The sequence below is a fragment of the Lagopus muta genome, chromosome 14, assembly GCF_023343835.1.
Source record: "Lagopus muta isolate bLagMut1 chromosome 14, bLagMut1 primary, whole genome shotgun sequence".
Taxonomy (NCBI): Eukaryota; Metazoa; Chordata; class Aves; order Galliformes; family Phasianidae; genus Lagopus; species Lagopus muta.
The window spans coordinates 6,934,687-6,961,766 of NC_064446.1; the positions used below are offsets into that span (position 1 = coordinate 6,934,687).

Consider the following 27,080-nt stretch of genomic DNA (forward strand, 5'->3'; position numbering starts at 1 on the left):
TCCACACAGAACCAAACATTTGGCTTATGGGGATGCACTGTCTAAAGTTCCTTTAAGAAATTCACAAATTGCATCTCTCTCCTTCCTCTCCCTGCCCCCTGTACTCAGACTACCAGTCACTTCTGAGCATCCTGGTATTTTCTAGGATACACATCAGAAAATGCTCACCCAGGATGGCAAGTATCAAAATAACTCTCTTGAGTTAAATATAGTTGCAAGGAGTAACACCACCTGAAGGCATACATCCTAACAGTGTTGAGTGGGGGTAACCACATCAGCTCTCAGAACTTAGAGTGATCTCAGAACATTTACTATTTACTATGAGCACTACAGAAACCAGTGTGGGTTGGGTTTTTTTGTTTTTGTTGTGGTTTTTTGTTTGTTTGTTTTAGGAATTTCAAATGTGGAAGGAGATATGCATTTCTCAAACAACTTCCAAATAAAATAAATAATGTGTGAAATCTGCTACACTAAAACTAATTTTAAAGAGGCTAAAAGAAAAGTACATGTACAGAAAGTAAAGGTCATGCAGTGAAGCAAAAACTGACTAAGAAGTCATAAGACTAAGAAATATATATAGATCTATAACATCTATATATTATTACTTAAATATTGTAAAATTAGATGAAAGTAATTAATAGAATCCTCTGATTTGAAAAACATTTCAGATGTGTTTTCTTGTTGGTGGTGTTTTTTTCATTGTTTTTGTTCTTTTTTTTTCTTTTTTTTTTTTTTGCATCTGGGAACAAACAAGATTAATTGAAGTTCTTACACAAAGAAAAGTGAAATATGTTTAAAAACAATATACACTTTCATGTATAACCCAAAAATTCTAATGAGAGTCAGTGTTCTACAGTGTACATAGGGTTTTCAGTTGCATTCTGAAAGCTCTACAACTTGTCAATATATATGTTTAATAGTTTTAGTAAAAAACTTTATACAAAAAAATGCCTCTCGTTGTAAGATAGCAATAATCTGAATGTAAAATTGCTTCTCATTCTACCATCATTTCTGTAATGCACTGAATGACCCTTGTATTAAATCACGAAGTAGGAAATCTGTAGCGCTCGTTGGAAAAACTGAAGGATGAAATTTCTAGTTTATTATTTGTAATTACAGAAAGTAAAGTACTGTGATGTAGCTGAGTTGCTTAATGGTGGTTCTTTTGGTTCTTTGAATCTGACAAAACCATTGGATTGGTGCAATTTCCTACTTGGCTCTCCAGTGAAATGAAGGCATGACCTTATCACTGTTTACAAGCTTTTCAACTGACTCAGAGAAATTTAAGGATTCTTTTGACATCTAATTGACTCTTGTCTTAAAGAAATCCACAGTGAGAATTTAATCTTCTATTACGGGAAGAAGCATATGGTTATCCAGAAAGTACTTGGCTTGGAAGAAGAGTGCTCTCTCCTTCAACTCATCACTTTTACAAAGTTCAAGAGGTGAAAGCTATGGTCTGGTATGAAACAGCCAGCAGAAAAAGAAGACATAGTTTTCACAAGGTCCAGAAAGACACTCATGAGTACACTTTTTAAGTTACAGATGTTTTATCATCTTTTCTTGAGACTGAGAATCTACTATCATCATAAGATCTATTGCATTCTGTATATTGAAAAGCGAATCTCAAACAACCCTTTAAAAGATCCTTCATTCTGACTTGCCATTTCTCCATCTCCTTTCTACTGAGGCATTCCCACAAGTGTCATTAGGAAACAGAAGATGCTGGAAGCTCTTCAGAATCAGCCCCAAGGGATTCATTCTTAATAATATAAACTCAGAGATTTAGGAGACATATGGTCATGGTGTAGAGGTTAAAGTTCAAGGAAATGATTTTGGGGAAACAAAATGGAAACTAAAGGCTTCCAAATTAAGATGGAAAGTTTTTGAGAAAATAAATAGAAAATTAGTGGTGCTTTTCATTTCCATACTGCAGCAAAGATAATTTAAGTGACACAAAACTCATAATTAGTAATAGAAAAATTTGATTCTGAAATCACAACAGACTGTTACCATCATACCAGTTAGACTTTTACAGACCATCTAATCACTGTCCTCCTCAAATCCAAAAAAAAACCACTGTGCACATCATCAGATGATTAGTTTTTCCTTTGATATGTACCACATTTTCAAGAGGAGTGAGAAAAATGTGGAAATGTGTATGAAGACATAAATTAGCCCTTCCAAATCTATGTGGAAGTTCTGAAATTTTTGTTTACTGTTTTACTAAATAGATGATTCAGCTGTGCTGTGTTTAGAGCTTCAAACGTTGTGAGTCACTCCTGCACAGAAGATGCGTTTACTGTATGCATACAGTTAGGATGTATATTTAGAATCAAGGTTAACCATGTTCTGTTTAGAGCTTGAATATCATGGGAAGGCTTAACTGTGCTTCAAATGCTCAGAACGCACTGAGATTTGTTTCAAGAACTTCAAATCCTGATCTATATTCAAAATCTTTACAATGTCCCTAAGAACTAGTGAAAATTCTAAGCTATTGAACAAAACAAGTTCAGGCCAGGAGCTGATCTTACTGCTGAGGATAAATCCATCGATTGTGAATACACTGGCCATGTCTCTTGACTATAACATTTTTTTCCTGAACCAGGAATTGATAAGATATCTGTAGATTGTGTAATTCCATTAAAAAATAATAATAAAATAAAAAGTAAATTATTAGTGACCAACTAGCTTTACATTATGTTTAATGATGTACACTGTAAGGTCCAACTGGTTATTGATCAGCAAAATGACTACTGTGTTTAACATGTAGGCACCAGAACACAACATCAAGCAATAAACTAGTTTATATCAGGGGGAAATTATTTTGATCCAGATATGCTTACGAAAGCATCAGTCAGTGTAAACTACTGTCACTGCTTACAACCACTGTGTTTTGGTAATGATGCTAGGATAAACACTTTAAATTAATACCTAAAAACAATAAGTGTTTTGATTTAAATTCCCAGGGAGGTTATTATTTCTAGAATTGTGACTGGATTACAAATTGAGAATAAGGAATATAGATTGATTTTAACAGCATGAAATAAGCCCATTTATCATAGAAAACTATACATTAACTATTTCCCTTTCTCACCTGCTGGTATATGAACACAAGGCTTATCAGAATTACTCATTTTTGTATTTTAAATTAATTTTCTTATTTTTGATTCTGCACCTGCTCCCCCTGCATGTCTTGTTTAAGTGTGTGCTATAATTATTAAAATGGAGAAGAGTCTTCCTGTGGTTTTGAATGAATGGGAATTAGATGCCTGTATGGTGTAAACTGCTCCTACTGAAAAAAAACTGCACATGGACTTCAAAAGTAGATACCAAAATGGAGAACAATGGCCTGTCCTGATATTGCTCAGCCATAGTCCACGCTGCTATGAAGGCAGCTACGCCATCACATGCTAACTCTCCCCACAGCAGTTAACAGCTCAAAGCTGCCTCCACAGAGTCACAGAATGGCCATGTTTGGAAGGGACCTCAAGTATCATGAATTTCCAACCCCCCTGCCACATGCAGGGTCACCAACCTCTACATTTAATACTAGACCAGGCTGCCCAGCGCCCCATCCAACTGGCCTTGAACACCTCCAGGGATGGGGCATCCACAACCTCTCTGGGCAGCCTGTGCCAGCACCTCACCACTCTCATAGTGAAGAACGTCTCTACTGTTGTATCAAAGCTATTTTCCTAAGGTCTTCTCTGTCTTTTTACAACTGTCCTTACATCAGTTACCTACAGAGTTGGAAACAAAATAAAATAAACCCTAAAGGGTTTAAAGTTCTTAGAGGGTGAAGTATAGTATCTGATGCTTCTTCATTATGGGATTATGAGTAAGCTTCAGTGTAGGTCTCTCTTTTCATTTAAAATAGAAATAAATAAAGTTTAACTAAATTTTCATTGCATATACAGACTAGAACCATATTTTCACGAAATTATAAGTTAGTTTAGATGTGAGCTTAAATTAAACAATTTCCACTGGGACCACGATCACCAAAAGGTCAGTTTATCATATATTTATAGACAGTGTTCTAGAAAAGCTGAATTTTAAAGCCTATTTAGCATAATACTGTCAAGTTTATTCTCTGTCATTTTAAATATAAGCACTCTGTGGAAGTAATGAATTGCCTGAGATGGACCAACATTCCACTTAGGGACAGTCACACTCAGTGTTGATATCCATCACAAAAGACAGATAACAAATATCCCCTACTGATAACATTATAAAAATATAATTCTGTTCAATACTAAAGTAGTATTTGTGATCTATTTGGGATGCTCTAATGGCCACTCAACCCAACAATAAAAGCAAATTCAATTTAGGGAGATGTTATCTGACCTGCTTGATCAAACCTCTTCTTAGTGCTATATTAATCCATCTTCGCACTACAAAATCCCTCTCGAAGGGATAAGCAGCATTTGCAGTTGTTCTAAATTAAGAGGTCACAGACCACCTGATATCATTTAGTTTTATAGAGGAGATGTGTACACCACTAAGATGATAGTTTCAAAAAATTCTGTAGCTACACCTGATATCATGTTATTGAATCTCAAGCACCGGGTGCAAACAACTTGCCCTGTGAAAGCTCTCTCTACCCTGTGGCCCTCCATGCCTGCCGTGGTAGTAAGCTAGGACTCGTATGTATTCTCCACATGAATACATCCCAGAACAGAAGTCAATGTGATATTCATTTATTCACAAAACTTACTTTTGTATCATTTCTTACTGCTTTTCCATTCTTTTAAACTCTCACCATAGATGCAGAATTTTACTACGGGAGGTCACCAAACATTGACTTCAGTTTTCCTCCTTATAGAACACCTTCAGATTACTGTCTGATTCTTTCTTTTGTTCAGCACTGTGCATTGGAAAAGGGAGCAACATCTTTTTCACTCCTAGTACTAGGATGCATTCAGTTCACACAGAAAATTAAGCTTTTACCTAAGTGACTTCACTTTTTATTTTTTCTCTTAATGTCTGCCATGATTCCTTCCTTTTCAGATTCAACACATTACTCTGTACAATCCCTCCATCTTCCTTTTTGTAGATGAGTATCCTCTTGTATAGTTAATAGGGGTCCTCTAGTGTGATTCAGAACATTTTTAGATTCATTTTTAAAGTTCTATTTTCCAAGCAGAAATAACTGTAAATATAGTTATCTGTCCACGTTTATGGATGGATGCTAAGGATGCTGTTTCCTAGTGATGTCTGACTAAATGACTGTGCCCACATATGGAGGCAGTGAACATCTAAATAACACAATTTATATCAGTGATTATTGATAACAGGTGGAAATTTGTCAGTGCATAACGAAATGCTGTGTTTTTCCTTTAAAGAAAAATGAGATTAATTTTAGCCACAATGCCGTTCTTTAAAATAATACACATATTCAGTTATTCAGCAGTTTTTCCCAATGGGTCCCATAATCCATATTTTTATATTCTTTCTAAGGATAAGTAATTTGTTCTTTGTTTAATGGCAGAATGCTCAGAGCTATTCACTTTATTTCAGGTATGGTCTTACTAAGTAATCTGACAACTAATAGTATTTAATGCCTTATTCTCTGAAAAGCATATGCATTTCTTCATTTTCATTTTGAGGTGATACTGCAAAAGTAAATGTTAAAAAAGGGAGGCTTTAAAATTAATCAGGCACTGACTCCACACGTGCTGAAAGAGCGGTTCAAAATTCATCAGAAGTTCATTCTCTTTTTTGTTTCTGTTCATGTACGTAATTCAGTTTCCCATATATTTGGAATATGTATACGTGTAGTACATAAGGAGAGGTCTTAGAGGGATAAGCAGAGAGCTTTCTGCAATTTGGCCCTTTCTATAGGAGAAAGTAACTGTACCATGCATTGTTTTACTTCATTTACTCTTTCCTAGAAGACACAGAAAAAAAGAAAGTGCAAACATTTTGAATTTCCAGTAGTGAATCAAACTGTAATGGAAGGCTGTTGAACATCTGCCTCCAAAAACCAAGCTGTACTGATACATAAATTTGCACTTCTTGCTGGATATTTCTATGTCTGGAACATGTCAGAATATATTCCCCCAAATTATCTAAATGAAATACATCAAAATTACATCGTCTCAAGTTTCCTAGGCACAATGTTTTGAAAAGCTGAACTTCCAGCTGAATTCCGGCATAAACCCTTTATTATAAATTGGCATTATAATTAAAACTACTGGCCTATATGTATGTCTCTAGTTTGTGGAATAAAATCATGTCTTTTGAATCAAGCATTTTAAACATGAATCTACTGCACAGAATTTCATCTGATGTGGGATTCTCAAAAGGTCTTGATACACTTAGTTCTAGTGTTCTACACTGAGGAATAGAAGAGCAAATTTAAATTTACTGTGAGGTACTGACATCACAAATGTACACTGTATTGAGTAAAAGGCAAATTGTAGTCTTACAGGTCTTTGGCCTGGGTCTACACAGACCTTGTGACCAATCTCTGGATTGCAATCCAGAGGAGAGAAATTCCTTTCTGTGGGTCTCCTTTTGTTTACTCTTCCAGTAACTGTAAAATAAATCCTAACAGCTACAAAGCTCACAAGAAATAATCATGTTCTCAGATTTTTCTTGTAGACGTGTACCAGACTTTACACAGTTTGCAGAGTTTCGTTTATTTACTGCCTTCTGTGCTGTGTTTATTTACTGTGATATAGTAGCTTACTGAATTCTACAGTTGCATTAATCAAAGATTAAAGAGCATTTGTTTCTCTACTAATCCAAAGGTTTACAAGCAAATAAGCAAAAGTACCGGTAGATGAGTGATTCTTATTTTGTTTTATATTATCTGAAACTGCACACAAAAATTTACAAACCAACCCATTTTTGAATGTTTTTTCCTAATAGACCCTTTATAAACAGAATTTTATCTCTGTATCTATGTCATTCTTTTAAGTCAGTGAAGTGAAACCATGGAAGAAGCAGGCTCACAATGCAAAAGCTATTGCAAGATGCTAGCCTTGAGTCACAGAATAATATTAATTTTAATTATCTTTCCTTTCAACCGCAGCAGATGACATAAGAATTCTTAGTGCAGTGCACCCTGTTTTTCTTACAGGGTGGTTCTGCTGAGAACTGGTATATGAAATCGGTTAAGTAAAACTTTGTGGGGTGGGTGTGTTGCTTTGTTTTTGTTTTGCTGGAGAGGAAAAGTGGCACAGTTAGAATCTCTACCCTTATTAACCTTTTAAGACCCAGTTTTCGGATCATGTCTCTGACGAACAAATCAGAGAGTCAACGCAGGGATGCTGATAAGGAGTAGGCTTTGTAAGAATATTTTTATAAAGATGTAATTGCTGTATGGTTTTATAACTTTTTATGGATTCAGCCCTGAGAGCAGAAGAAAGACATTTTTACCAACTTGCAAAGACAAAACGTTACAGAAACAAATCCTGACATACCCAATGGAGAAAAAATGTTATAAACTTCTCTGAGACATTTATATGACTAAGGTTAATTGATGTTTTCTGTTTTAAAACCAGATCCTCTTAGTCAGTGGGATTTTTGCATGTTTGCATGTGCTGTTTAGGTCTGATTCATAAATTTTTGCCATTTGTCAGGTCACATCTTTTATTCTTCCTACATTCAAAATTTTAATAGATATTCAGAGGTCTAGAATTGTCAACCATTTTCTTTCTTCAAGCAAAAATGTGTGAAAACTGAGTATGTGGAAGACAGCACAGCATTTTTGAAAAAAACAGATATTACATATCAACATTTATATATATATTTATAAATTGAAGGAAAACAAGTTTATATTGGAAAAATAACATTGTTTTAATTGGTTTTTTTCCCTAAGACTTTGAAAATTTTAACACACCTCCCAGTCCTGGTCTCAGGCGGTTGTCATAACCGTCCAGCAGGCAATCCAATATCCTGGTAAATACTGTGGTGTTGTCTTTAAGTTCATCTTGCGATGAGGTTTGTCCATAGCTGAAATACACAACAGTTAAAACTGAAACACAGCTATCAGGAACCTTACAAAGCAACAATTCCAAAATGTGTCCGATCCTGATTATTCTGATTTATGGCCATAAAATCTCCTCCAGAAAATTGCAATATAGGGTTGTTTCATTTAAACGTTTTATTTTTAAATTGTACATTTTTAGTGAAATCTGAGAAAACTAGTGCCTCTCCATGAAGGGTGAGGTGAGCAAATATAACTTCAATTCCTCAATGCTTATCTCATTATTCAGTAATCTTTATAATATTCCAACATGTTTTCAGTAAAAGGCTCATTTGTGTTACAACAGATAATGAAGGAATTGCATGCTAAGAAAGACAAAGTGATTTGCATAAAAAAAAGTGAGAGCACTGATATTTAAGAACTGAAAATAAATGCTAAAAAAATAAAATCAAGATCCCACCAAGAGTAAATAAGTAAATCATATGAGGGTATACTATCACAAATCTGTAAATAATCGTGCTTTACTTCCTGTTTTCTTCTAGCGGCTGCATTCAGAGGAATATCTCCCATTTTTCCTTACAGATGGAACCACTTCTTGGGAAGCAGATCTGTCCTATCTCTAAACCTTGCTTACAGATTCTGAATGTATTACTCTAACTCAGCCAAAGGTCCTGAAATTTTGCTTGAATAAGGGCAGAATTAAGCTCTTTGATCTCAGCTACCAAAATCTTTCTTCCATCATTACAAATCAGAACGAAGTCCTTGGGCTTAGTGGTTTCTGTCTGCTGTAAAAGGCATCAGAATTGACTTTTTTCTTAAATCTGAAACCTTTCCAATCATAGATAATTCCCTTAATCATAGATTACAGTTGTCTTAAAGCCAAGCCCAGTACCATTTTTTCATTCATTGCTGGGAGGACTTCCACTGTAAACATGTGTAGTCATCATGACTGAAATACAAAACACTGCTTTGCAGAACATCACTTTCTCATGCTTGATAATGAACTGGATCAACAGTGCAGTACCAGAAATGTCTGTAAAGCTCAGCTACAGCCACAGCCGTGACTCTTTGAGCAGTTTGCTATCTGTACAACCCTGGTGGTACATGGCTCTCAGTGCTCTGACAGTCGCTTCTGCTCTAACCAGCAAAGGCCGTCTTGCAAGGAATATTACCAATATGCAAAACAAGCTGATCCCCTTAAAGTAGCTGCAAAATTATTATCTAGCAACGCATCCGTTTCAAGTCAAACATTCTTGTATATCTGACATAGATATTCCACTTGTATCAAACAGAAAGGAGGAGAGGTTGTCTGAGTATGGATGCTCTGCAAATGCTTCCAAGCTATTTCGCAGTTCAGATTTGAATAAGTATCACTGCATATTTGAACAAGTTTTAGATCTGACATTCACAGCATTGTTTTACTTCACTCGTATGTGACTTGTAGAGAACAGTTTTCAAAGTACTTCAAGGCATATAAATCACTGTTCCTAATGAAGAAGAAAAAATCTCAAACAGCCTTTTAAAAATGCTAGCAATACTATGCACTTCTTCTAGTCACATCATACAGTTTCACTTAATACAGATTAGGTTGATTTGTATTTATTTTTCATACCCACAGTTGCACTGTAAGATGCTAATATGCTTTTCTTTTCTTTTTCCTATATGTCACTAAATAACAAGTTCTCCTGCTGTCCCCTTTGAGCAGTATCTTGTAAAGCATTTTTTCTTGTATGTCTTATGTAGAACTGCAATACAGGAATGTTCACTAGATTACATTCTCTATTAACACTCATTGTCATTAAACAAGCTGCTGCACATACATCTCTCAAGGATAGCAGAAGGTCATCAGAATTAAGGTGGCAAAAGGATATCAAAAGACTTGAAATTCTAGGGGTAAATAACTGAGTGTGTTTGCAGAAGCACTGTCAGAAAGATGGACTACAGAGGCAGCACAGTCTGAGCAGATGCAATACAACACAGCGCTTCCACCCTGGCTGTTGCATCTGTCAGTACCCTCACCTGTTCTTTCCACCATTTTTTCAGAGGTAAAGAGCACCATTAGGGCTGGTTTTTAATGGACACATCGTCACAAGAGGAAGAATCTGAACATTTGTGTACGTATCAAGCACATTGCAGCTCCACAGGGGCTGTGATATTTCAGTCAAAACTCCCATGTTAAAGCAGCCCCAGTGCTGTTCTGGATTTTGTGTTTTGTTTTGTTTTTCATGAAAAATGATATGGAAGGACTGTGTGCTTCTGCATCACAAACATTTTGTCTGACAATTGTTTTTTTTCTTAAAGCATTAATAGCACTCCAGAAGAAAAGGCAAGGGAAGTTACTATGACAAAATGGCTCTAAAAACAGATGCAATTTATGTAGAATATGTATATCTGTGGGAAAAGTGACTGTATGTGACTGTGGTTTCATATTAAGCCACAGTATAATAAAACACTGTGCACTAACTCCATCTACAGGTCATTATAATACTGACACACCATATAATTTTTAAACACTAGTCCAAAGCATTTTAATTCTCGCATTAGGAATGCACTTGCGTACATTATAGACAGAACACACATGAACATCCACATGTAGATGTACACATACTGATATAACAACTCAACACATTTTCACAAGATTACCTAGGCAAGCCAGGTGTAGGACTTCATGAACACTTGAAAACCTCATGTTTCTTAATATGTGATCAAAACAAAGGCGTTTCTTCTAAAACATCACACTTATTCTATACGTTAAAGGAATCAACTGCTTTTATTTCTGATTTTTTTTTTTTTAAGAGAAAACAGCTCTGCAGATGAACCTTTGTCCTTTTGCACACTTCAGTCTATTGAAATTCGTCAAGGTACCAGAAGGTAATCTCATCTAGAGCTGCTTATATGTGAGAAGACACTGTGGACATCCAGGCGCAAATGAATCTTATAGGAATCACTTTCAACGCAGCAAAACTGAAGCTGCTGCTGGGTCATGAGGCAGCACTACTGACAATACACAGATATTTCCAAAATACAGAAATGTATCTTCCAGTCTTCATAACTTCTTTTACTCATTCTTGAATGTCATAGCCTTCAGTATACTCTAAACTACCTTACAGTTTTTAGTTAACATATTTGCTGTTGGATAATATACCACTACTAATTGTTCTGAATGCTGTTTTTAGATCAAAACTTTTACATGCATTCCATAAAAATTCAATGCAACATTGTCTTTCAAATAGTTCAGCTGTCAGGTTTGGGCTTGCCTATTCCTTACCCAAGCAGTCCCACTTCACCAAGGAGGTCTGCTTTGGAGTCACAGGTACTGACTTAGAACACAATCCTGACCCAACAAAAAATGACTTCTATTCCCTTTTCCCCTGGGCATAAAATGGGAGAAGGAGCTACGGGGCTGGGAGCATTCCAGCAGCACCCACAGGAGAAAAAGTTATGAGCAAGCACTCAAATTAAAAATAAAAATCAAAACAAAGCACATTAATTACAGGTGTTTGGTTTTTTTTCTCTAAGAAAGTTCTACTCTCGAGCAGTCATTCTGTAAGAATATAAAAGACTGGATAGGTGTTTAAAACTCACTTTGCCTTTAGCTTGTTTTAGAAAGGCTTTGTTTTATTCACAATACTGCTAAAAAATATATATTGTTATGCAAACAAATTGCAGTTTTCTTTCAATCTTCTCTTAGTTAGATTTATCTGGGATTTGAATAGGGATTAACTTTCCTCAATACACTGAGCAGTAGTGCAGCCCATGCAATATTACACTGCCGCATTAAATTCAAGGTTCCCAAAACATGTCGATGCATTCAAAAACATCTCCTCACCTTCTTTCAGTCAGTGCATTCAGCAGCAGGCTCCAGGCCCAGAGGCAGTCGCAAAGAACGAGGAGTCTCTTCATGGTGGGCTCTGAAACTGAAAGGAAAATAATCGTCAGTGCCCTCTACATTAAAGCAGGTACAATGGGAAGAAGCCATCCCATGCAGGCGACTTTTGCAGAATCATTTGGTGTCAGACAGTGACCTCACAATACCAGCGCTCGTGTCATTCAGCCCAAGGGGGGCCTTGGCCACTTTGTTTTCCTTCCCCTTTTGCACATAGAAGCTTGGAGAGGAACATATGTTGCACTCGGGGTTTGTTCTTGTTTGCATTATTATTGAACTTCAACAAAAGTAATTATGAGTTCAAGCTGCTGTCCCCAAACTCTGAGACAGTCCTTACTCCATTCTTTCCTGACAAGGCACCTCCTAACATTTCCAGGTAAGCAAGTGTAATTCTCTTGTTCGACTTGAGCCAGCCTGAGCCCTCCCAAGGCTCCTGTAAGGTGTCAGTGTGTATTTGTGCACCACAGGAAAGCGGTGCTTCCCCCACAGACTCTGCTTTGCTTTGGTGTGGCAGCAGCAACTTTCTTCTCTGGCTGAGACTCCTCTCATCTTCCCTGAAATGTTTGTTTCACAGGAGTATCATCATCAGACTCTGACTCTGTGATCTCCTGCTATATATGCACAGTAATATTTTTGTCAGGCTAAAGGACACAACTCACAATGAAACCATGTTTTGACATCCTACACACCATCTCCTAAGTCCCTAGCAGGCTCTGATTGCTGCTGGAAAGTGGTTTTGCATCAGAGCCTTTTCCTCACTTCCAAACGTTTCCTGTCTCTCCAGAGTGAGTTATTCTCACTTTACCTTTGAGTAAAAAGTAACACAACCAGATTGTTTCTTTTGCTTTCCAATGAGCCATAAAACACAAAGTTGGCTGACATTTGTGGAATTGGTGTTCTAGATTCAACTGATTGCCCAGGAGATGCTGCAGGTTCCCCTTGAATACCTAGTGCACTGGAATCCAGTTGATTTTTACCATCCATTACATTAAATAAACAAAATCTGGAGCCCATCTTTTCCCCAGTAATGGAGTTTTTAAACTGCCTGAGAAAACAAAGCACTGTGCCTAGAAATGCTCTTGTATCTTTAAATACAGCTATCCCAATTCACTGCACACCCTCAGGGACAATTTAAATCAATAAAATATCATTACAAAGCTGCATGTAAGCAGCGAGATATAATTAATGCGTTTATAGACAAATGATCGGCAGATAAGCATTTAGTGGGGCTGAGCTAATCTGACTGGGTGGAAAGGAGCCCGATGGAAGGCAGGGAGGAAGATTTTCAGGGACGAGATTGTATCTGAACTTGCTCTGGGATCAGCCCCCTCAGAGATGGAGAGGCAACATCTTTGGCTTCCAAAATCTCCTCTCCTAGTCCCGCCAACTTCTGCCTCTGCAAAAGGCTTCTCCGGCTGAAGAAGGGAAAGTGAATTATTTGGAACTATCTTGATCTGTTGAGCTCCACGCTCACTCCCCCCAAGCCCTTCACACCATTCCCTCCTACAACAAATCCAGAAAGGCGCTATAAATCCTAGAGGAGGAAAGTTTCTGACAGCTGGAAAAGCCAAACGGTGTAGACTTTGAGGGAGCGCAGGACAGCAGCATCCCCTGCCCCCCGGCCTCCCCAGGCTCACACCGCTGGGCACCAGCTCTGCTTTCCCCGTTCAAAATGGGAGAAGGAGCCACGCGGCTGCGAGCATTTCAGCAGCGCCCACTGGAAAAAAAAAAAAAAAAAAAAGAAAAAAAAAAGGGGGGGGGGGAGAAAAAAAAATGCATTTTGATGCATTTTGACCCCCCAGTGACAGATTTGCACGGCTCCGAGGCGCAAATCTGGACTTGTTTTCCTCCTGGCGTTTCAACTTTGTATTTCCCCCTCGCCCTGAGCGAGCCACCCCTCCCACCGCCTCCCTGGGAGCAAAATAAATAAATAACAAACCCCCCCAAACCCATCCACCTTTTCCAAGTAGAAACCCGACCACGCTAAAAAGGTAAATAAACGAAAGAAATGTGAAAACGCCCCTCGATCGCTGCGGATTTTCGAGCTGGAGGGGGTAGGAAAAACCCACCCCGACCCGGCGGTACCTGCGGGGAGAGCAGAGCTGAGCAGAGCTGAGCAGCCGCCTGCGCGCCGGGACGCGGTGCCCGCAGCCGGCAGCACCCGGAGCGGTGCGGGTGTGCGCGGTGTGCGTGTGCGGTGCGGCGGTGTGTGTGTGTGTGTGCGCGGTGCGTGCCAGCAGCCGCCCTTACCGGAGCCCCTCGGGCGCGGGTCCGCGGCGCCGCTGCCCGGCTGTGCCGCCGCTGCGCTCCCGCCCGCGGCGCGGAGGCTGCGCGGCTCCGGCCCCGCCGCTCACTCCGCCTCGGCCATCGCCCGCCGCCGCCGCTCCGATCCTCCGGGCTGGCAGCCCGAATTTCTATTCCGATATTCCGACCGTCGCTATACAACAAAAGCTTTCTCTTTACCAAGACAGTAGTAATACGTCCCAGGGTAAACCGGATGTGAAATAGGCTGTGACTTCATGCCAGAGAGATTTTATTTTAGAAAGGAAGGTGGTACCAAGCTCTCATCTAGAGACCAATCCGCCCATTTTTTATATGCAGCACAATTTAACTTCAGCGCTCTCGCCCTAATCCCTTTCTCTCTGGCTGCAGCCTCAAATCCTGCTACAATCTGCAGCGTTATTATTTTTTGGGGGGGCGGCACGGCCGGGGGGGGGGGGGGGGAGGGCTGGGAATCTTTGGACACTCCGTCTACAAACCGCTCTATTTTGAGGGTTAAAATTAAAAATACAACCGACTTGCGTTAGCGTTCAACCTTTGATCAAATATTTAATCGCGGCACACATATGAATGAAGGGTAGCGGGAACGGAGAGGATGCAGCACTCGGCGTGTGCGCCTGTAGAGCCAGGGTACCCCCAGGGACGGGGCGGGAGCGGGGTACGCAGCCAGGCGGGGACAGAGCTACTGTGCGATCCCAGCGAAGCACGGGTCGCGTGCGTTTGGGACCAGAGCCGTGGGAAATGGGCTCCGTGAGCGGCGCTCCCCACGTTCCCACGCCTTTTACCGGCGGATACCCACGGAGCGGCCCCGGGGCTCGACTCTGCCGGCGGCTACGCCCGGACCCCCAGCCCCGTTCGTCCCGGTCCGCGGTCGCGACGGGAGGGACGCCCCCGACCCTCCCCCTCCTCCCGGCCACGCGTGTCACCGGGAGCGCCGCGCGGAGTTGTCTGCACTTCGCCCCGCAGCCGTTGGCCGTTCCTCGGGTGGGAACGAACGGGGAGAGCTCGGCGGGTGCCGGCACTTGTGCGGGGGTGCGAAGGGAAAGTTGGGTGCAGCAGGTACAGAGAGCCGCCGCTCACCTGCCGGCCGCAGGTTGCTGTAGCTCAGCGCACCTTTCCGCCGCTCCCAGCCCTCTGCAGAAGTGGCAGACGCTGCTAACTGCCGTGAACGTGGTCAGCTGCCTTAGCTCTTTTCAAAGACCGTACGAACTCCTCTGTGCCTGTTCCTTACGAAGCACTACCAGCGTTCCTGGGAAGGAAAGAATCCTTGTATCACATGCACCTACTGGATCTTAAATACTGTTTACTTTCCTTCTTTCCTTCTTAATGCCATCACCAATCTATTTTCTGTTCCTTCCTATGGTGTTGCTCCAAGAAAGGTCAAAATGCATATATTTTGTCAGAGATGAGTTGGCATCCTCTGTTACAGCTCATGCATTTATTGCAAGCTTTACCCAGTTTTTAAAAATCAAATATTTCTCATTCTTCCTATCCTCACAAAAAACATGGTACTTTTGGCTTTGTAACAGCATGCGAAGGATTTGATTTAACCCAACAAAGCAATGACATTCATAGCTAAGGCTGGCAATAACTTGCAAGGTGGCGGTCATTTTGGATAAGTGCCTGACTTATAACACTGCAATTATTTCCCTAAACACAAGGAAAGCAGAATTGTTGTTTATCAAAGTCCCTCAGGGCACCAGGTACACATAGTCCTTATGATCAGCATTAAATGGCCAAGTTATTTTAAAGAGACCTGTGGACTTCTTGCTTTATTTCTTGGCGTCTCCAATGTAGTTCATCATAGTTTGATTCAAGGTTGTTAACAGTGCACAGGAAAGTGGGGAACAAGAAAACCTGGTGACTTCTCAAGGGGATTTTAAGTCATGACTTTTCAAATCATGAGCATTCAGACACTTTCTTAGTGGCTAGAACTATTTCCAAACATGCAACATGTTTGCTAACATAATTTTCTATGTTTTTATTCATGTCATGAAGTGTCAGGGTTTTGCTTAAGCGACAAGTGTGCTGAGGTCCTCAGAGTTTGCAAAAACAGTGTGAGGTATTTTTATTAAAGTATATAGAAGTCGTGTACTGAAAAACCTTTGATATCCCTTGTCCTGTCGCTAAGGCATTAATTATTAATTAACAATGACCTTGTGAGTGTAGACACACACATTTAAACTATCTTCTTGATGAAAACTGTAAGCTTGCATCAGTAAATAAATAAATGCTCAGCATAACTGCACTATTTCATTTCCCCTTCATTTCTTATGGACGTATGAATTCTATGTACATTCACTGTGTGTGTGTGTCTGTAAATAGGTGGCTAGAGAGACAGACGAACAGATGGAGTGAAAAGTGAATAGTTCGTGTACCTCTGTGCCATGTACAAGCTGAAGTAGTTTCAGAGCCAATGGCACATGACCTTGCATCCCATGTTTCCCCTCTTGATTTATTTTAATTGGTATCTAAACAATGGCAACGGTTTTTATTTTAGCAGAGTGCCAAGGGTTATAGTAACGTGTCAAAGGTCGCACAGCATGTTCTGCCTCCATGGACATGAGTGCTGCATGCCAAAGGATAATACGTATTTCGGAGTTCTCCCTTGGTGAAAATATTGACCTAAAATTGGAAGTGGCTCATTCTCTCTCTAATTCTCATCTGCTCAGAAAGTAGGACAAAACTATTTTTCCTCCATGGCTGAGCTTCCTGTCCATCAGTGCTCACACATAACCCAGATTTTCTCTTTTCTTTTCAAGGGCTGTTATCACAGTTACCATGTCATTCCATAGTAAATGCTAAAACTACTTGGATTTAATCAAACAAATAGGCTGTTTTAAGATGAATTGTTAACAAAATAACTGGGTTTTAAGAAAAAAAAAATATGTAAAAGAAAATGTCTAGTCTTTTAAAGACAAATGTAATTTGTTTTTACCAACAGGAATATTATTTCTAAGAACAAGTGGTTTTTGGAAGACACATCTGTTGCAATTCTTATTCTCTTTCCTTCCCAAACACCACTAAGAGTAATACATTTATCAATGGGTTTCAGGCACCGTACTTAAAAAAAAATCTTTGAAAATTTCAAGCTATGTACAGATATATAGGAATGCTTCTATTAGCTGTGAGTGATGTGATTGTGTTCTTCACTGAATTGGTCAAATGAGAAAGGAAAGATTCATTTGGATTCAGTGTTTCCATGTAACTCAATATAAGCTGATGTGCATCTCACTGCAGGATTTTGTAGTTCCATTTGGAAAAAGAAGAGGTCAAGATCTCTTTCTTTTCCGGACAGATTTAAGACTCTGGAAAGTTCTCAAAAAGACTCTACGATGTCTTTCATGTTACAAGATAGTGTGAAGCTAAATCCATTGAAAACGATGTTATTAAATCTAAACAGTCAGCCAAAACTAACTTGGCACTGCTACTACATGTGATGCTTTGAGCCCTAATGTTAATGCAAGTGATTACTAGCTCTGTTGTTAAAGCAGTTGAATCCTATTTTGGTAGAATACATGAATTAAGTCAAATTAAAATTGGCATAGATAAAGATTTTTATAGTAGCGAAAAAGTTTTAAGTCTTTAATTCCTAACATACTGCTATCTTTTCCTTTTGAATTTCCAGTAAACACTACTTGAAATTGGCCCTACTACTGAAGTGCCTACATCCTCCTTCTTTGCTCATGCAGGGCATTTATACAAATCACCAAGGCAGAATTTTGTTTGTCATTAGTTCATTGTTAATACTGTCCTGCTTTGTGTGTGCAAAATATACGTATGTTCTGTTTTAGCTTATGAGCCTGTATAAAACAGCTGAAGTTCCACAGCAGAATGCTTTGACACAAAGTGTCCTGAATAGCCGAGGGATTTGAATAAAGCAAATGAAACTCAGAGATTTACTGGCATACAGCAGATAAGATGAAGAATTAAAACTGAAAGCCCATCTGCTCCAGAGCTTTGAACTCTGTTATTTACAAGTCTTGCTTGTGTGATTAAATAGAAATATTTTGTCTAATATATGATTTGAATTTGATTTCTAGTTCGTTGTGTTTCAGAAATATATCAAAGAATATCTATTGCTCCTTCAGTAGTCATAAAAAAATTGTTGCTGAACTTTTTTTTAATTATTAATTTACAGCCACGGTAAAGAAAACAGGACGTGTCATTGCCAGCTAGTGTTTGTACAAAACACACTTGATGATTTCAATTAAACATCACCCTTATTATGCCCCTTTTAGCTCACAGTAGGATTCTATCTATCGTCTCTTTCCTTTTCAAAAAATGAGTAGAAAGAGAAGAACTTCCAGGGAAATAAAGATGAGAATCTTCAAAACCAAGTTGCACTACTTTCAAAGAGTCCATCTGAGATACAACACCCATTAAAGAAATATGAGTGGTGTTTCTAGATCTGTGTTGAAAATTGGAAGTGGCACTTCTTTGAATCCATTATCTATTAAAAATGGAATAAAGATGTAAGATAGTTGACGCCCAGAAACTGAGAGATGATGTTTGTCTCTTGAATTTAAAGTCCCCAGATGTGGTATTTCACACAGGAAGCCCAGTTACTGACTGTTTTCTCAGACATTGTAATCCACTGAGGCAGACACTAAACATCACCATGAAATTCAACCCGTAAAGTCAGGAATGAAAGATCCTTTCCTAGACAGTAGGATTTCTTGTCTGACATCAGAAAGGAAGAATGGGATAATCATCTGTTTTCTAAAACAAACAAGCAACAACATCCACTGGGGAATTAATGAGAGCCATCAAAAAGAATAAAGGTCAAAATCAGAGAGCTTGCAGGGATTACAAAAGCTTGGTAAATCCAGTGGTGCTCATGGATGAGATCTTTTTCAGGGAGCTTTCCCCGCAACAGCTGGATTTATCTGTACTGGAATATGAACACCATATGTGTTCATTCCCTGTGCTGTAACTCAGTGCTTCTGGTGAGGTGAACTATTTGCTGTACGTCTACAACCCCCCAAAGCTTTCATCACACTTTTAGTATAAATGTAGCAAACCTACGTCAAGACATCTCTCCCACAGAGGAAGGAGTGCAGTCTTGTCAATCTACTGTGGGTATCATTCAGTTGCACTTCAGCAATGAGTGATTTTGTGACTCATTGACCTTTTTGCTCAACATTTGCAAGGAAATGTTTGGTACTCAAACCTTGGAATTATGCCTGGTGGTTTGGTATATGAACGGGCAGTTCATATTCCTATGGACTAATGAGTTGCACTGTACTTTTGTATTGACTTAAGGAATAAAATGGATTCATATTGTAGATTTCTACTAAAATTAGATAAGGTAAAATCTAATTAAACAGAAGAACCTCAGAGTTCTTTTTTCTTTTAAGAATTCGTCTAGAGATAAATAATTTAGTGCATTAATAGAGTTTTGCTACTTATTATTTACTTATAAGGAAGATGAGTGAATATGTAAAAAAATATTTCCAGAAATAAGAAACAGTAAAATACATTCCTAAATTTAGAAAAAAAAATATATCTGGAAAAACTCAGTTCACCATTTTCCTAATACATAAATTTGCCTTTGATTGAACTAAAGGATGCAGAGTTAAAATAACAGCCTGAATTTAGAGATATGCTTAAAATGTGCTCAAATCCATGCCAAACACTTAAGAATGCAGTTAATGCCAATAGGTCATAAGAATTCTTAAACCTAAATGCGTGATACTGGGATAAATTTTGCTGCTTTGCGCTTTGGAAGCCAAATACCCTGCTGACTTCTTAGGTGACCTTGGACACATTTAATTCCTCTCCCTGTCTTGCTGCTTTTATCTGAAATGACAACATTGCAACTTGTGAAGTTTTAATTAGCCAAAATTCTTGTAGATTTCAGTGGGATTTTTTCAGTGTGTCTAGTAGCAAAATGAAGCTTTCTTGCAAATATGTTTAGAGAGCACAAAAAAGTTTATAAAGAGAATATAATGCATGCATTAGCTTGTCAGGTGCTGGCTTCCACCGTCTAGAAACCCACTGTGTTTGATTCACCCATTCCTTTACTCCACTGAGGATCTACAGATGACTTTATCTTCCAGCAGAACACACCATGTGCTTCCTGACCTCTGCTGTTGTAAGGAGATATCTGTGCTTAATGGCAATATGCAGTCAAAACACTCTTGCATGCACTGTTGTGACTTCGAGTTGGAAACCTCCTGCAGGAGCAATAGAGCAAACATTTAAGTGATATTTAGAATTTCGGATTTCATTTTTATGTGACCTGCTTAGTGCCAAAATTTCAATCTTAGTCAAGCATCACAAATATAGATGGGGATTGTGCTGGGACAGCCATTAACAAACTTATGTCATTGTAACATTGTGCTTTGGTGCTCAGTTTTGCATTCTGTCTCTTCTAAAGTACTTATCCAAATGACAGTAGCACTGCTTCCCTGCATTTCCCTTATATTTTATAATTATTCATGTTTATTTTTATATCTATGGAGAATCGTGCAGACAAAAACATGAGAACTGCCATGTGAGGCTGATTGAAGGCCCAGGTGTTGGCGGCAGCCATTTACCAGCAGTGTGAAAAGGGGAGGCTGTAGGCAGCTCTTCTCTAGCTTAAGTCTCCTATTTTCTATGTAGTTGGTTTCCAAGGTGAGTTCTTTCTCATTAATTTGGTTTATTCTGTTTTCTTATTGCTTTTTTGTTTGTTTGTATTCTTGTAGGTTAGAACATGGAGATATATATATATATATATATATATATATATATATATATATAATATATATAATTTTTTTGGAGAGCCCTCCACCCATAGGCAGAACTTAAGTTTTTATGTAAGCTAGGGTGCTGCTTGGTGAACTTAGCACTTTTTTAATTGTTTTAATATTGTCTGTTTCACTCCTGTAAATATATCCTGGAATGTTTAAGTTTATAAGCTAGTATTTGCAATATGAATTTGCTTTTACAATAGACTGTATATGTGGTTACTTTAGGAAAACACTGTTTTCATTCATGTGCTGCTGAAATAATTTCTGGGCTGTAGAAACAAGCAAAAAAAAAAAATCAAGATTTTTTCTTTTTTTCAAGGTCATTGTCAATGTTAGAATTGAAACTGTTTTAATAAATAAAAGAAACTGTGCTTTATTTTCCTAAGGGAAAGCTATAGCAATACCACTTAAAGGCCTTTGGAAATCCAAGCTAATCCAAGTGATATTTCAGAATGAAACTAATAAGTTCTGAGGTTGACTATGGTAAACAGCTCCATAGGTGTGAGGATCAGTTCCCCCAGAAGACAAACTGGCACAGCTGTGCTCAGTTCAGCTGGGTTGTTGCAGCAGCTGTGGATCTGGTCCTTGCCCGTATCAGTTTAAATGACTCTGTTTAAGCAGATGAAGCAATTGCTATAAAGACCTAGCCCTGCTCAGGTAATGTGTGGAAAGGCAGTTCACTTAATTGGAAGGTATTTTTAACTTCTATAGTATTTACTTCTTTCGTTAAAATGTAATATTTATCTAATGTAATATTTATCTAATCTTTTGGTATGGATATTAATGTGTGTTCTTAACTCTTCTGAGGTTCTGTGTACCACTATTAATTTGTCTTTGCTTCAGAGTTCAGCCAGTACCTCTTTAGTGGTTTTGTAAAAAGAAGCATCAACTCTTTCTCCTTCTTTAATGCCACCAATCAAGGTAAAATATTAGAGCAATGTTGAGGGCAAGAGTCATAGTTGTGAAGTCTTCACTCATGTCAATTCTGGTGCAGAGAATGTGTCTCTGTATCTTCATAAGTAATTCAGTACCTGGTTGTAGAACTACCTTCCCAATTACCGCTGTGTGCCCTTACTGAAGGGAATGAGAGGGCACAATATTAACAGGGTCAGGCTGTGAGCAAAAAAAAACTTATTGTTAGCAAACTTTCACAGTTGCTGAGAAAATCGTCTGATTCTCGTATCGTGACAAAGGAGTGAGAAAAGGAGTCAGATTTAAAAGTAAAACTCTGCTTTGCAGGTCGTTAGAGGCAGAGTTCATCTTGCATATCCTCAGCCATGACTAATTAATTAGATTTCATCAACAGTGATGACTCAGTTTATTTATTTCTTTTATTTTGAGATTGTTGGAATGAAATGAAACACTTTTTTATAAAGTTGTATCACTTACTACTGACTACAGAGGAATCTGAGAAGTGCAATTCCAAATTTCTAGGTGGTTATTTGATGAGATGCTATCTGAACTGAATTAAATGTAAAATCTGTTATTTAGTTATAATTCATCAGAACATCAATGCTATGGAATTCAAATGGCTTTAAAACTCTTGTTGAAGTTGCTGAAAGATTTGAAAGCCTCAGTAAGCACTCAGTTTCAGCATTAAGGGTAGCAGACTAGTGCTTATTCTCCTACGAGATACCTTAAGTGGCTCAGGAGTCTTCTTTCCATTTCTTCAGGTATATTTTTCTGTACATGACAATTATTTAAAAGTAAAATGTGATCTTTAAGTCTGTGGGTAATTATATACAGAGCACAGAAGTGTCTAGCCCTCCAAAACGCTGTGGTTCTCATTGTTTTTTTTAATAAAATGAGCAATTGAGATTCCACAATATGTTGCTGTACATTACCAGCAAAAATTTAGTTACACAAATGTCATGATTCTTCTCTTCTTGTAAAGTCAGGTCTATAGAATACTGCTGCTGTTTTGTAACTGTTCTAAAGTTCTTTTCTGCAGTTTATTTATATCTAATCAGTTGAGAGTTCAAGGTAAAATAAAGAGTAATATCTAGCAGAACAATATTTTGATGCTGGGCCAGGTATGCTGCTGTGACTCTATCCTCTGTGTTTTATTTTCAGGGGAAGGGGAGGAACATTGGCATATGAGGTCACTTGCCAACAGTCAATATTTTCTTTATAGAAAAATAGGTGCAGAGTTATTTACTAACATACATAATTTTAGCAAGAAAATGAGAAGCCTAAATGTTGGAGTGGTTGAATTCGATATCATAAGGCAATTGACATAAGATGCATTTGTCCTATCAGTACCGTGCAGCAAAATCTTTAATTACTGTGCAGTGGTGTCATGAGCTACTCATCTGCCAGGGATGCGAATAGCCTTGTGACTGCACAACTGCTGGTAATGCATTGTTAAAACAGCGATTTGCTGTGATAGCTGAGGTGTGTCAACGTGTTTCAAGGCATAAAGTTAAGTCCCTCTCTGAGGACGGTGATGCAGCTACACAGGTGGGAAGCAGTCCACCCTGTGGCTGCTGGTAGAACTGCTGTGTGAACCTTGCAGTAGTTACTGGAACTTCCTAAAGATTACATCCCTGGCAGGCATGGAATGGGCTTAGCCTTGGATTCCCCACACTCCCCGTCAAGAAGTGAAATGGAAGGAAGAAGTAACTGAAGTCAAAAAGTTCATTAGGAGAAAAAATATATATATCTGGTCCATAATTCTGTATATAACCTATTCTATGTCTTCCTACTGTTTGTTTTTTTCTTCAAAGAACAAAATATGAATGCTTCCCCAAACCACCAGTTTTCTAATGAACTTTTTATTCTTTTGTCTTCTTTGTTGTTCTTGATGTTGATTAATATAGATGGAGAAAGAAAGATCAGCTGTAAGCAACTCAAGCAATTTTTCCCTGCTTTGGATATAGGTTCTTCTTAGATGATCATTTCTGCCACCTAATGCTAAAACTTCTTTTCCACAAATACTTTGTTTTATACACACAGAGGAATTTGGATTTTTCCATTAGGGCTCGAAGGTTTTTATTTCCTAGGTACTGTAACAAGAACGGATAATGTAGGAATTATTACAGTGTGAATGCTGAATAATGCTTAAAAAAATAATATACTTCAGAAGCAAACTTTGAGAGACTTGATTATGTGAGAGAGCTGCCGGTTAGTGTGAAGTAGCAGGTATCAAAAGTTCAGAATTCCAAGCTTATTTATATATTTAATTTATAAAATTTCAAGTTTTAGAGTCTTTAGTGAAGGAACAGATGCTGTCTTAGAACTATTAGCCTATTTTTTTATTTTTTTTTTTGCAAGTATTGAGTTATTAAAAATATTATACAACACATATACCAAATGTTGTAAAGTGAACAATGTTGCTCCCAACAATGAGCAGAGAAAAATACTGATTGGAAAAAATCTGTGTGATGAAATGAAATTTTAACTTAGATTATCTTCCAAACAAATAGTTTTTAATATTAGGAAAAGATTATCTTTTTTATATTAGGTGAATGTATGCTTTTATTTCAGAATGCCAAGTTAAAGCCTTTAGAGCAACATCACTGAAAGAAAAGCTATTTAAAGGGCCACTGAAATGAAAAATGACTGACAATATGGAGCAGTGCAGGAAAGACCTCATTAATTTTTTAATAGGTGAGAGAAATATGAAACCTAAAGCTTTCAAAGGGCAATAGTCAGCCAGTGTAACAAGGAATTTGTTAAAAGAACTGTCTTTCACCTATAACACAGCAACTGCGGCAGCTGAAACCCAAGGTACTGTGAAGAAATGTGAGATATGTTTAAAAAATATCTCATCCTTATGTAATTCATGTTACCAAATTTAGCATGAAACACGAAGGTGCACAAAGATAGTGTCCTGATATTGAGTAGTAAGCAAATACTTATTTGATAGCAATAATTATATAATTAAGATAAGAATTAAACATCAACATCAGATGATGTTGCATCTCTCGTAGAGTAAGAACAGCTTGGAAGGCTTTTTATATGCAGTAATTTGGAAACTGTACTTTGCAATAGATAGGGAAGCCTGCACTAAGTACCCAGACCCAGGTATTTTAGATAACGATGTTTAATCTGTATTAAAAGTTAGGAAGAAAAGAAAAATCACAGGAGAATTAAATTTTTGTAACTGATAATTTGCTGGACTTTCCATTGCTATGCAAAACAAGACAGCTTAGACATTCACATGACATGGGTCAGGTAATGGGAACGTACAATAGGCAAAATCCTTTCATCTTGATTTAGCACAAGCTAACTACCATTGAAATTTCAAGTCACTCAAAGCTGTGACTATCACTTTGACATCCTTTTGATCTGCCTGTGTATCATACAACCGACATGTATCTTATTTCTTAATAATTCTGTAGGATTTTCCAGTGCAGTGTATGAGTAACTCTGCTCTTTGTATTGGGCTGGAAAGAAGTTTTCATGCCCTGCATCTTGGCAGGATGCTTTATCTTAGGTTTTGGGTTGGTTGGGTGATTTGTTTTTTGTTTTTGCCTTACCAAATGGCAAAACCCACAGGTTCCAGCGCAGTCTGTGCAAGTGGGTTTATTTTGACAAAGAAGGACACTTGCCATAACAATTGTGGAAATAACCTTTTGACAGCTGAGAGTACGTGCTTTAGCTTCTTCTGTTTTAAAGCATGCAATCATAAGACAAGAACTTGCCAATTTAAAAAATGTTATAGAAAAACATGTACCATGGAGAAGGAAGACAATGCTTTTACGCATGAAGTGGGGATGTATGGCAGCAGCTGGAGAACCAAGGTCGAGCACAGCATTGAGGTTGTTTCTTTGAAAAATATAGGTAGCTGTCATCTGAGAAATAACACAGGAATCTAACAACAGTGTCTAAGGACCATTGGTTAACAGGTGCACTTTTGAATTAAGCTGAACTAAGACTGCATCTAACCAGCAAAACTTCTTATGTTTGTTACATCTTGATGTAACAAACAGAACTGCAAGTCAAAACTATTAAACAATGCCAAATTTGTATTAGGAAAAGACCTGCAGCACTGTTAGCAAGTCTGATCTTCGACTTTATGCCTTAAAGATTATGGACACAATGTTTGTTATATTCATCTACAGAAACTGTACAAAAAGTGTTAGCATTATGTAACTGTAATATATGCACTATATTCTCAGTGTTTAATCTCTCAGCACTATTCCTCAACTATTAATACATTCAGTTAATTAGCTTTTCATAGAGGGATGGATATCTAGTAACTGTATGCCACAAATTAATTGCAGGAGCAGTTGAATATTCCAAACGTTTGTACTATGACTCTTTTCATCAGCTCACTTTTCAATAGGTTACTTGGAAATAGAACTAACCAGAAAATCATGAGTAATTCAAGGTTTCTGAAAGTCAATGTTAAACGTCAGTGTATACTTAGCCATCACAAAGGATCAAGACTTTATCCATGGGTTTTATGATGCAACTAGGATTGCTTTTATCTCATGTCTTTGGTAACTCAGGGTCTTTCTAAATCAAAGCCCAGGGAGCTCAGTAAATTCTATCATAGAATCACAGAATGGCTTAAGTTGGAAGGGACTTTACAACCCATACTTACAAATATGGTTACCTCTTCCCATCAGGACCAGGAAATTACCTGACATTAAGATCCTAATGCGTGAGATCCCGTTAGTAAAGTTCTAGTAAGTTGGTAGTCAGGACTAAAGTATGGGAGCCAACAGGAAACGTGGAACTTCATTTCTATTCCAGCACCTTCCAAATTTATACCTAGAGGTGAATGATGTTGCTTGACCTTCATTTTTTTTTTTTTTTTTAATTGCCTTAAGTTTTCATGTGGTATTTGTATTTCTATCAAGTTTAGGGAAAAACCTTGGTATAATTGAAAGTATTGATAGCCAATAACTGATTAACATGTCAGGGTAGAAAACTTGCATGGATTGATAAGCTTCTTTGTGTGTATTATTTTTTGATAGAATACAGTTCTTGTTAATGAAATCTAAAGATAATATGGATGAGATTTCAATAGGAAGGAAGTAATGTCAACTCTCTGCCCTTTATAAAATATGAGGACCTGACATTTGTTTGATATTATTCTTCAAGGATATTGACCCGTTGCCTACAAAGAAAAAAAAAAAAAGCTGAGAAAAGAGAAGACACCTCTGCAAATTGGAACTTTGTTGTATCTGGATCTGGAGTTACATATTCAGGGTTCACTGTGTGAAGTCTGAAGAAGTATGTCCTTAGTATTAACATACTTGGAGATGCAAAAGAAGTTTTAATAGTGGAC

General features: G+C 38.0%; 1 protein-coding gene across 2 annotated transcripts in view; it reads right to left on the minus strand.

Annotated features, from left to right (window-relative positions):
• Positions 1-14,459, minus strand: part of GABRA1 (gamma-aminobutyric acid type A receptor subunit alpha1) — a 40,230-nt gene extending 25,771 nt beyond the window's left edge. Inside the window, exons 1-3 of one of the 2 annotated variants that reach the window (XM_048960653.1) lie at positions 14,073-14,459; positions 11,766-11,853; positions 7,850-7,962 (exon numbers count right to left, since the gene is read on the minus strand). In XM_048960653.1, coding sequence (XP_048816610.1) covers positions 7,850-7,962; positions 11,766-11,839 — 187 coding nt within the window. In that variant the 5' untranslated portion in view covers positions 11,840-11,853; positions 14,073-14,459. Of the gene's footprint in view, positions 1-7,849; positions 7,963-11,765; positions 11,854-13,907; positions 14,035-14,072 lie in introns of those variants that run through there. The other variant, XM_048960654.1, reaches the window with a different exon arrangement.
• Between the last annotated feature and the right edge of the window lie 12,621 nt (positions 14,460-27,080).